This window comes from Ornithodoros turicata, chromosome 2 (genome assembly GCF_037126465.1).
Source record: "Ornithodoros turicata isolate Travis chromosome 2, ASM3712646v1, whole genome shotgun sequence".
NCBI classification, from domain to species: Eukaryota; Metazoa; Arthropoda; class Arachnida; order Ixodida; family Argasidae; genus Ornithodoros; species Ornithodoros turicata.
This window is the reverse complement of record NC_088202.1, coordinates 1,913,607-1,926,406: the sequence shown is the minus strand read 5'-3', so window position 1 is coordinate 1,926,406 and position 12,800 is coordinate 1,913,607. Positions and strand designations below refer to the sequence as shown.

Here is a 12,800-nt window from a genome sequence, read left to right as displayed (position 1 = left end):
CATCTTTTGTAGAATAACGTTCTCTTGATGCAAAGCAGCGGGGCATATACAAGCGGTACGCAGTACAGCGCTCAACACTGTAGTCATGCCAGTTGACGGATCGATGGCACGTGTTAAGAATAGGAACCTTTTCTTTAGCAGCATTCTTCGGCGTTGTTACTGGTTGACGAGAACATTGAAGAGTGTCTGTTACTACAGCCGACGGCGTTCTGATAGCAGGCATGGTTATGTGCCTGGAACATGTTCAGCTCCGCTGACGTTCACAGAGATTTTGAGCGGAATACGAACAGCGGACATTGATCACACGGAACAACGGACGAACTTGGGCTGTAATAGACGCTCCACCTTTATTTCTTCAACCACGCACGACAATAGAATTCTGTTACTGCAGTGTTAGATGTTATGCACCATTCTTGTCACTTTGTGTTGCCATTAAATGTTGCCTACTTGTCCCCACGTTAAATCCGAAATATCAGGACGTACTGATTTGATATATATATGTTTCTGTCGCTTAATGAAATCACAATGCTCGTTTCAGGCATCTTATTTTTGTGAGTGGTCATAAAAGTGAACGATGCACGAAATGCATTCTTTGGTCATGTTCCAACCGTTGTAATTAAGGTACTAAGGCAACTGAAACTGTATTTCATTATGCGAAAAAAAATTACTGAAATCTACCACCCAAGACATATTTCACGTAAATTGAACACTTCCTTGAGGCGTATATAAAAGTCTGTGGCTACTCCCCTCGTGACTCACCTGAGTGTCGCTCCTTCACATCGCCATTTTTACGTTTTTGCGTCTTTACGTCATTACGTTTCCATCTTCCGTTGTTTCAAACACAAATAGGTGAGTCTCACACATCTTAAATTTCAGTCCAGTCCGTCTCAGTATCTGTCTCGCTGTTGTCAGATACCTAATAGAAATTTCCACGCGAGAAATTTTGTGCAATATACGTTGTTTTCAGATATTTCGTTTACTTGTCAGGAGTGCAAAAACAAACATCTGGCAACAGCGCACTAGAAAGAGGTGGTTAAAGGGCGCGTCATAGAGTGACTGCTCGGCGGTGGCAGTCAGGATGAATTCCGTTTTGCATTTATGTGTGTCAGGGTAGTACTTCATATTTGCTTGCTACCGGGCAGGACTTTCTCTGTGCAAGTTCTGTTTCGCTCCAGGACGCTATCGATTCATGGAGACAGCATAGAGAAGGAAGAGCAAGGAAAACTAACAAACCGTAACAAAAGTTGAGCATTTGGGACCTATGGATCTTTTTTTTTTTTTTGTCCTTCGCTATTTGATTGTTTAGTCATGAGCCGATAAACTTTCTCCTGCTTCGTACGTCTCGATATCCTGCTCAGTTTTTACTTGTGGCACGTATCCTGATTTTCTTCTCGAGATCGGATTTGCTTTTCCGGCGGAACAAAATATGTTACTGCACGCTTACACCACGTCGTTATCACATAATCCTTACTGGCACGTAGGTGAGCGGGCATAGCGGTAGTGTTGAGGAGAGGGGAAGAGATAAATGGGGAAAAGCAAGCAAGGCCTCACCCAGCGTCCAAGTCTGGAAGCCGCTATGATAGATACCACCACGCAATTTCTTCGCCCCCTAAGTTTAGCGCAGGTGTATATTTTTTTTGTAGTTCCGTGCTAGTGCCGCGAAGCAACTGTGGCTATGAGAGGCGTACAGACGTGGACGGATGGAGAGAGGGCAGCAGGAAGCAGTGGGGGACAGGGGGGGTTAATATGCGTCCAGGGTCGACTTCGGGGGAACTGTACCGGAGCAGGATAAGCTAGCAGCAACTTTTACTGTCTCTCTCTCTCTCTCGGTCTGGCTTTTTTTTTTTTTGCGGGTTAAATGAAACGTGACGTTAGTTTAAAAAGTTAGACTAGCTTGTTTTCAGACACAACTGGAGACGAAGAGCCAAAACACAACGCACGAGACAGGAACGCGCTCTGCAATCGTGTTCCTGTCTAATACAGAGTTTTAGTAGACCGTTACGCAGCGAACGGAAGGAACGCTATTCTCCACGTGAGCAAGAGCGCGTGCACAGGAACGGAAACGTGGCTTCCGCGTTTCACATTGGAACGATCGGCTCATCTTTCTGCGTTCCGTCCTCTACGTTGTTTTCGTTGCACAAAACTATATGGCTATGTGTTCGAGGTGAAGCCTGCGAGACTGCGCTTCAGTACGAGGGACTACATCTTCTTATAAGAAGCGCTATACCTTGTACCACTCGAAAACACGAACTTCTGGTCTCTGGATGCTGCCAACCAAGTCCGAGTGTGCAACAGCGTCCGCCATTACGGCGGGTGATAGCGATGAACTGACCTGCGGGGAGTGTCCGTTGTCCTTTCGTTTGTTGGTGGAACAACAAATTAATTTTCAAACGCAAAGAAACAAGAACAGAGCACGAAAACGTAGTTATATTAGGCAATTCGTTCGGAAACAGATACCTAGACAACTTGGGAACTTGGGTTCGTGCTATCGCCGATGGATGGCAACACAGTTCTTACCGTACCGTTCGTAGCGTTGCCTGACGATCTGCTAAAACTCTCTTGCTATCCGTTTGACGGTAGCGAACTACGTACTCTGCGTTAACGTTCCGTGCGTTACGGAACGGTCTACTAAAACTCCCTAATGTCTTGTGTGTGCGTTATTCGTTCCCCCACATGTGACATGCTTTGTTGCAGCACGACGTAGAGACCTTCTGGTACCGTAGACATTTTGGTTACCGTATTATACGAAAAAAAGGCGTTCAATTAGAGAGCTTAGCAGGTTTTTTTTTTAGTCAATTACAAATATTTTATTTTTAAAAAGCTACGAGAGCCTCGTTGATGCCGTTTTTGCAGTTGAGTTACACAGCCACGCGCATATCCTCTTAGACAGTTCATGTAAATGCTAGATGACTACTTACCTAAATTTCATTAAACTGCACTTTTATTAGGGACTTTCGGACAAAAGTGAGATAGCAGAATGGGAAACAGTCCTTGTTGACAGCATTTCGATTTAAAAAAATTCTGAATCGAGCGCGCCCATAGAAATAGTCAAGGCCGAATATTGCTACGCTGATTCGCCGAAACCAAAACCGTGCGCCACCTTCGTGCATGACCATCAAGCATGCATTCATGCAAGTGCATGACCTTCGTCGTAAGCGGCTTATCTGGGCCACAAATCCTTTGATCGGTCCACTGGATCAGTACTTCCTCCAGCCATATTCTCCGCTACAATGCACGTGGCGATTCCACGTGGAATCAGCACTGCCCTACCTGCACTTCATTTCGGTTTCGGCTCATTCGCATAGCAAATGCGTATTTCAAAGGCATGTGCTCGTTCCAGGATATTAAAAAAAAAAGCTTTCTAAGAGGACTATCTCCCATTCGACTATCTCACTTTTGCCCGAAACCCTGTAATCGAAGAGCTAATTAATGAATTTTAAGTAATTAGTCATACAGTAGCTACGTACTCTGTTCGACATAATGTTCGCCTAGCCATGTATGCCACTCGCAAAAACGGTATCTACGCTGCTGTCGTAGGTTTTTATTTAAAAAAAACAAAAGAAATTGAAAAACCCTGTATATGGAGAGGTCACATAGTAACAAATAGTTCAGCAACTAAGTTGCAGAAACAAGGCATTTTTCAGAATGTAGCTATCAGCAACGCGTACCATACCTGTTACCCAATCCAATGAACGTCGTGTACCACGTTGCAGACGATGATGCAATTAACCATAGAAGGACAAACCCAACACACAGTGGGGGCAGTTGAAGAACCCAACTTCTGGTGCCTTTTCTTCAACTGCCAGCTCTGTTTGTCTTTCATCGGGTGCATACGCATTCGTATTCTATTTAGTTTAAGCGGGCTATTTTGCAAAACATAAACGTTCTGATGCGAAAAATGAGAACGTAGGGTGACACTTGTGCTAGTGAGCGTGATAACCTTCGTGACACGTTAGTGCAGAAGGCAACATTTCCTTGAGCTTGAGGAGGGACGACGAGGACGGTAAACAGCAACAAGACAGGACGATGCTCACGTTAGCGCAACTGTGGCGAGTTCATAGCTGAGACGCGCATTTTGTCCCTCTTGATTTCTAGGCATCGTGAGAGTCCTGTATGAAATGCTGGTAATTGGAGGGAGGAACTGAAGGGATAGTGTATCTGTGACCAATATTAACAGAGAATCGTGCCCACATATGCCAGAAAGCGTCTCAAAACAGCAGACAGGATTCAGTCGCATCACCTCCCAGCATTGTTGTATACGCTACCAAAAGGAAGTAACGGAGTACCGTTCCGCCACTCCACAAAGTAGCGCAATACTAGTGTTGCTACTAATTTGAAAAAGTAACGTGATACCGCTACCAAATAAAAGTAACGTAAATACTATAGCGCTAGTTTTCTGCTACGTACCCTTCTCTAGGGACAACATTATTCGACAACACCTTACCGTAGGTGTTGTCCAATGTGCCTAAAGAATGTGTAATATTTATGCTCTCTCACATGACCTGCGTGCAGCATAAGGCAGGCACAGCCAAGTAGCTAATAACAGCTATGAGTACGTGTATTGAGTTGGAGTTTGAGTGAAAAAAATATATGAATGAATTTAAATTGAGGAAGATCGTCGCATCACTCTGCCTGATTAACAAGTAACTAAAAGGAATAACAAGAAAAAAAATATGCTTCGCCATCACTTCGCTTTTTCTTCTTTGTATCCATGTCTTCCAATTTATAAATAATAGTGCTACGGTAGCGGATAAAGAGGCCACAGCCACCCATATTGCAACGAAAATACTTTTTTGCGTTACCAATTTAAAATGTAGCTGGATCGCTACTCCGCTGCTGAAAAACGTAGCGAATACGGTAGTGCCGCAATGTACAATACTGCCTTCCAGTTCGGCGTCACATACGGCGTCACATCTCATACGAGCTCGAATGAACTGTAGCGGAGAAAAAAGAACATGGGCATTGGAACGGCGTTACCTAGGTTATGGTACACACGGTCACCACTGGAACCAGTTTGTGATGCAGCTTGTGATGACAGCGTTCACAGCTGGTCATGCTGAAGGAGGACCGACACACGTGTCCGTGAATCTAGGTGGAGAATACGACAGGAGCCAATGAAACATGGTTTAACAAAATCTATCTTAATTGTGGACCAGCTCATGGCGTCGTTATATCTAGTGGTGAGCGCGGGTAAGTTAATTTGTACCCGCACCGCGGCTGAAGATGCGCCACCCACAATCGCGGCCAGCAGACGCTGTGCGGTGCCCCCTGCATTTCGTGTTTTTGGCAAATGATACCTCCATTTTACTCTCAACCTTCGGCGACACTCAATTTCTACTCACGAATAACAAAACGGGCAAACAAATCACAAAAGTAAACGATATCATTCTGGATGACGGTTATTTATGAGCGTGTCATGCGGTGAAGTTCTGTTTTTACAGTATCCGCGGGTAACGACGGATATGGCGTGAGCTAGTGCGTAGCTTGAAGCTCAGGATTTCAGAGGCAGATGTTATGTCCACTCTCCATCTGTCCACATCTTTACGGCGCTCATAGCCACAGTTGCTTCGCGGCGGTAACAAGGAAATAAAAAATCGTCGCGATATTGTGAGATGATCAGCTCGCGTGTTACCGGATAGAGCTAAGTTGAAAGGAACGAGGCGTATTTTCACGAACGCGTGCTGTTTCACTTAATGTTCGGTGTCCAATATGGAGGTATTTAGGTGAAAGCAATGATTCCATCAATATGTCAAACACTCCAAGCCGTTTTTTCACTGTCATCTCTTCAACATAGCCCCCTCTAAGACATAAAGGAACCACGAAGTAAATCACGCAGAACGAAAGGAGGCATATATGCCACTGACCCGCATTTTATACCCCATATTATAGTATTCACATCCCCGTGCACTGACAATCAATTCGACGTACCGAAAGCCGTCCCTGCCTCATGCACACTTTTGCGACCCCATTACTTATTTCAAGCAGCCCAGCGACTACAAGGATGGAACCACCTCTCATCCTTACCATCCCCGCCCGGAGACCCGCCTAAACCGTGCACTACAATTACCCGGCTCGTCCGACGAGTTCTTTTCTCCGCGCTAATGAAGGAGCTAGAACAGGCGCTCACTGCTCTGATTTGCATCTTTGCACGGCAGGACTTAATCTCCGCAAAGGCGCGTCTATAGCACGGTCATTCGAAACGGAACCGCTCATTTGCGAAGCCGGCAGCACATATGTTTCCGGTGATGGCGGTTATGGTGTCAGGCTCCGTGAGATAGGCTATGATTTCGGGACCAGGAGCCCTCTCCGTGGTATATATATATATATATAGTATATGGGGAAGGCAAAGTGATCGTTAGTGAGATGTCTTTAATCGTTCTGTGAATGGTCTTATAAGGCGCGTAATGGAAAAGGCTTTAGTGCCACTCAGCGATTATTGATGCCCACGGTTGACCAGTTTGCAAGAAGTTTGGTTATGGTGGGAGGCGTTAGATGACCTTAAGGTTTCGTCCGAGAGATGGTTTTGAAATGATGAGAAATATGAGGTATATGATACCTCAGCCATTTTTAAGCGTTTTGAGACATGTGGAAAGGAGAGCGGACATCAGCGTTGCTACGGCTGTTGATTTATCAGTACTGATAAACATCCAAGATTACTACTGTTTTCGTTTGGTTTTGATTTTATTCTTCCAGTAGGCTGTATACAATTGGGAAGGGAGGCCCTCTAGCATAGCTAGAAAAGGGGCCTCTCATCAGTATGCACAATACAGAGTGAGCAAACATCAGAGTTCAACATATGTAATAGTAATTATAATGTACCACGATATGTGACAGCTGCAAAAGAAAAACGAGAAAGCGGTAGAAAACAAACTGACAAAGCGAGGATAAGTTAGGTTACATACGTACAATTGCACCCGTGGATGCAATAAGTATTCTTTTCTTTCTTAAGTATTCTTTTTTCTTTTTAGTATTCTTGTTGCTAGGACATTAAAGTACCAGTATGTACCTGCTAAAGAAACTTTAGGACCGCATTGCAATTTATTTACCCGCTACAGGAGGGTAAGAAACGCGAAATGTGTATGTGTCAACGGTATGGACAGTGAGATCAGGCCCCTTTCCTACACACGCATACAAATTGTGTAGCTTAAATTTTGCTACGATGCGGTAATGAACTTCGGTTTCCACTGGAAAAACATTAAAGAAACATTACCCAGCCTTTCCACAGTTGTTCTACCACAACAGCCTCAGTGCATGACAAGATGTAATACGACAATGGGAGTCAGATAAGCTGGTCTCAGCCGGTATGATGAATATAACATTTAAGTAAGGTCCAAGTTTGGTTCCGATGTGTCTCGTCCGATTTTCTTAGGGACGGGTTTGTTTCTGCAAGTAAGTATTGCAACATGTTGAGTCAACATGCCACAAGGAAAAATTATGCCATAAGGCACAAGGAATCCCCAAATACCTTGGCGAGTTTGTCTTATACGAGTTTGTACGGTTTAGTCTGCGTATTTCACTATAAGGGAGTTTTATTGAGTTCTGCATATATTGTATTCAGTATATTTCGTTTGAGATCTTTCCCGTTTATTTTGCGTCTAACGTTTGTTTATAATTTTGCTCTTACCTGTCTTGTTTGGTTTTATCAATACTACTTATTTCCCATGTCCTCAGCGCCGCCTCTGCCACTGGTCTCTTGCGCTGTGCCGGGACAAAGCGAGCAGTCCTTGAGGATTTCCTGCAGCACTTCTTCCGAGGAAGAAAGTTCCCTTCCCGTACAATATATGGCGGAAGTATACCGTGAAGGAAAGTTTACCAAGCGGATCGTATCCCAAGTGCCAGAGTTTCTGGTAGAAGGACTCGCACCAGGTGCCACATTCACAGTGCTGGTACATGCTTGGAACGAAAAGGGCCGCAGTCCGTCTCACACAGTGGTGGCTTCTACACTGCCGTCGTCTAAACCGCTCCCAAGAGGCAGGATCGTTTCAATTTTGTTTTCTGTTACTCTCTTATCGTATTCTCCAGGCAGCAAAATTAAAGCTCTCTGGTTCAGTTACTAACTAGTAGTTTATTTTCTTGTTCTATTCCTCCTTTGTTTTATATTTTCTTTTTTATAACCTTATTCAAACTCATTGTACGACCGTTAGCAGTATGCAACACGTCAGTAGGGAGGTACAGCATATCATAAGGCGTTCACTATAACGGTTCCGAAAACATGATAAGCCAATGGCCTAATTCTTTAAAGTTGATGACATCACGTTGCCGATCACGATATGACAGCTTCCGGTATCGCATCTTTCGTAGGGTGCTCGCGATCTAATAAAACTCCCTAGTAGCGACGACCCCATTATCCACATAAATGAAGCGGTTGCGTGAAAGCAGAAAGGGCAAAACATGCAAGGATTTCGTAACGTATTGCCGACTTATCAAGTATTTTCTCTTTCATTTCCATCTTTTTCATTGAGAGCGTTACCAATAAGCGTCTAATCACCGACCTACTACCCCTTAGGAATGTGTATTGTTCGACTTATTCACAATATTTCCGACAAGAAACGTTCCCTGTTGTCCGTTTACAGCAATTCGTGTGTTCCACTTCACACTCGTGACGTCACGGCTGAAGTGAAGGGTCAACGCACATAATATAATGAGCCAAAACTATGAGTGTCGAGCAAATGGTTATATCTTAGGCCATAAAATATAAAATCATCACTGTGTATCTTATTTAGCTTCGATTCCGTCATTGCCAGGACATGTACACTAGCACATGTGCTAACGTCTAACAGGCCTCCTTGCAGGTGAGGCAGCCATAGTATCTGCTCCCAGTCCGCTTCTGGGCACTCTGCTCGGAGTGGTTGCCCTGCTCGTCATCATCGCCATGGTCATCATCATCGTTATGAAGGTCAAGACTGGAAAACGCGTTCAAGGTGAGCTAACTTTTCCCGTTAGTGTTACGCTTTTGTACAAGTAACAGTTGTCTGGGCTTGCCAACGGGCAGTACACTCTAAGAAAAAAAGGAGTAATTTTGCTCCTTTTGGGGGCTAAATGCATTGTCACAAAAAAATAGTCCCTTTCGGGAGTATATGCACGGGAGTAACTGAATGTCACAGAGAGGTGACTGCATTTCGCGCTCTGTTCTAAGAGTCCCAGGTACAGAATTTGTGTCCATGCACGAAAATACTTTGAATCAAACCGTCAATCGTGATATATCGAGTGATATCAAATCTTGCGACATACACAGGGAACAATTTGCCAAGAAAGAAGCGCTAACTGTTTGTTACTCTGTGGGGGGTGTAAAATTGTTAAGTAGGCTGAGTTATAGGGCCTTATGCCATCAAATTGACCAAGAGCACATATTTACGTAGACCGTTGCGTTCGGAAGACCGTTCGCGAAGTTCAGTGACAATTTGCAGTCCTGGCGAGTAAATGTTGGGGGTATGGGACTAAAATGGGGTGTAATTGCAGTCTAGGGGAAAGTTGCAATTACTCCCCATTTTACTCATTTTTCTTAGAGTATAGGCGGCGTCGGAACACTAGTCACCACACAGCCTACCGGCTTACTGCGGCACTCTATACTGAATGTCTAGTTAATTTCTGTTGGTATCGCTGTCTCTATCAAATTTCAAGTGCTGGAAACACTTTAGAGCAACAATATCACACTGTCACAGCAAACGACCTTTCTGCGTTAGTGCCCTTACATCGACGACGCACGAGCAGTGTCGCTGAGAGATCTAGATGGTGGTTTACCACACTGTACCTGAGAGGTGACGCGGATTAGGAGACCGTCTGTACTCTCTGCGGTTTCTCGTGGATTTCCAGCAAACGCTTTCATGCGTATGTGAGGACACCGTTCCTTTTGGAGTCCAATGTCCGACAGAGTCCGATGTCCAATTGTGACGTTTATTCGAAATCCCGGCCTACCCAAACGGTTTTCACGTGCCCTTTTGTGGCGCTTGGTTAAGAAAATAACGATAACAACCGGTACGTTCCGTTCTGTGAAACGACACAGTCACAAAAAAAAATTAGCAACTCCTTTACAAAAACGCATTCTGTTATCCAGCAGAGCATGCAGACAACGACATCTGTATCACGATCACCACGTGAACATCTCCAAATCTTAATGTTCCTTGACATAGTCACAAAAAGAGCTCCGCTTGCATTCCATCGTTGCAAGTAGTACCCTTTCAAGAAGAAGTTTTTATGTCATCTTGTTCACTTTGAGGAGGGGGAGAAAACATGATTTACAGAAGAAGGGAAAGGAAAACCGTCGGTTGTGAAGGTTTTTCATTTAGACCTGAGCAATGACCTTCAAATGCCCCGATCCGATGGTAGGTGGAGTTCTAAATAGGGAACCATATACAGTGATTTCTATATATGGAAGTGCCTCTAGGCAACGATGGAGTTACCCGTATTACACCATTGCTTCGTGCATTGTTGAGTGATTTGGGTCACTGCACTGAGGTGTTGGGTCAAGAGAGCCAGCATTGCTTGTCGCGACGACTGGTAACCCACAATGTGTGGCAATATAGACATTAAAGGAAACAAATCCCATCAACCAATAATTAGGACATAGCATTTCATGCTGAGCTCTCGGTTACTGGAACACCCGAAGAGAATTTTTCATTTTTTTCATTTTTTCTTTTTTTTGTGATGCCGAATTGCTGTAGATTTTACCGCCGTATGTTTTTCGGATGTTTTCGGATGAATTCCAAAATTCGGAACCCTGATTATCAGGTTAGAAAAAATGACTCTCACGCTTCTTTTATTTTACGCCATCGTGTTTACGCACAATCGCCGGCATGGCAAGTACATGTGCTACACTGCTGTGGTGCTGCATACTAAGTGTTACTATGAAGCACAGAGAGCAGGGGCGGGCATGTATTATAATACATTGTATTGTAATAGTATTACTGTTATACGTTTGGTATTAGTATCTAGTGTTATAATACACATTTTCAAAAAAGTACTTGTATTAGTATTATAATACGCCAAATGTCTTATCCCGTATTACTGTATTACTTGTTGAGACGGTAATACTTTTCCGCCTTCCCAGTGCGTAGTGGTCATAGCCCCTCTATTACTCAGCCATAGTATGCACTGATGACAACTGCCCATGCTCCGGAAAAATGGGTTCATGTCAGTGCACCTTCGCACTGTACCTTTGCATGTACGTCTTTTCTCAAATTGGCACACTAGTTGTCAGGAAGTTATATAAGTATCTCGTCAGGAGTATTGCGTATACCTTTTGTGACGTCTCAAACTTGCCAGGGGTGACCCGCTCATAGAATACGTCATTTTTGCTGTCACTTCCACTATGGAAAGTCGCACCATTCTGAATGGTAAATTTTTCGTGGTGGTTCATGAGGAATCGGGGCACAACTTGCAAGGTCACCTGTCATTTCTCTGCTGTCAAGTTTCCTGACAGCAACCTGTTCATCAATGAGTCCCCCATGAAAGCATTCGGAGTCCGACGCTCTTTAATGCGATGATTGCGGGCCAAAAATCAATAATTCTTCGCAAAGTGGTGTCCCTCTGCATGCAGATGACGTTGCCTTTTGGACAGTAGGAAAATCACGACCAGCTTATCAGTGCGGCTTGCAGCTGACTTTAAATAATGTACATACGTACCTCACGCAACTCGGGATGGACCTTTCGCCTCACTCAGGATGGACCTTTCGATGGAGCTTGAGACAAGTTGCCTCTCCCCACTGCAGCCACTGAGGTGCTATTGAAGATCTCGAGCACATTCTTCTCCATTGCCCCCACTACCAACCTTCCCGAACCGTACTCTCCGCATCCCTCAACCAAATATGCTCCCGCCCCCTCTCTCTCACGAAACTGTTTTGTCCCTGGCCACATCCAGCACACCAACGCTCTGCCCTCAAGGCTCTCTTCACCTTTCTGAACACCACAGGACTTCGATCCTTATTGTGAAGGGGCTCATTATCTCATTCAACGCATCACGTCCAGCAATGGGCTAGAGCATCGCCCCGGGCGATGAAACACCCCACCCATCATCCCGAAATAAAGTTGTTGTTGTTTGACCTTTCGCCCGAAAAGTGCGCGCAGCTCCCGTTCACAAGCAATGCTATGACAAGTTTCCCTCTTTGGGTTGGTGGCAAGAAGCTTGAGCCTGTACGTTTGCATCGCGTCGTTGGCGTGGTAAAGGTCGGGTCAGGACCCTCTGAGTGGTAGCATGGCCATCCGAGCAGGAACGAGCATTAATGAGGAGAACGAGGTGACGGTGTTTATTACAGCATGGTGAGAAGACAAAAAGATACAGAAAGGGACGAGCTTATATACGCGTCTTACAATCGTGGGGTTCTCTCTAATTAGCGACGGTCAGGGGTTGGAGTAGCCTTATTGGCCTGGCCAGGAGTAGCCAGCCTGGCCCTGACGTCGACTGCGGAGTGATGTCACAATCCTGCCTGCCCATTGGTCGCTTCTGACGTCAGGTCACTTACTGGAGACAGCACTTTGGCGGAACTTGCGGAACTCTATGACATCCTTTCCCTCTGCAGCAGATTGTTTTACACCGCTGGAATAAACAGTCTTCACTGACTCAAAATCTGCACTGCAAACTATTGGAAAATCTAGCATACGAGGCTCATCCGCACCCCAAGTGACGGATGTGGTAATGGCTTACCACCTTTGTACGAAGCAGGACACAGACTCGTTCTTCAGTGGGTTCCAGCCCATTGTGGTGTCGTGGGGAATGAGCAGGCCGACAGCGCGCAGAAGCAGCTCTCTCGTCTCGGACGAGTAGTTCGCTGCTGAGGGGAGACCGTCGTTCCATTCTTCGACGC

The 12,800-nt window shown here is 45.0% G+C and overlaps 1 protein-coding gene across 3 annotated transcripts in view; it reads left to right on the top strand.

The window, feature by feature from the left end:
• LOC135385147 (hemicentin-2-like) overlaps nt 1-12,800 on the top strand; it is a 575,110-nt gene that overhangs the window by 537,090 nt on the left and 25,220 nt on the right. For all 3 annotated transcript variants that reach the window (XM_064614321.1, XM_064614320.1, XM_064614319.1), the window contains exons 8-9: nt 7,672-7,971; nt 8,793-8,921. In XM_064614321.1, coding sequence (XP_064470391.1) covers nt 7,672-7,971; nt 8,793-8,921 — 429 coding nt within the window. The remainder of the gene's footprint in view (nt 1-7,671; nt 7,972-8,792; nt 8,922-12,800) is intronic.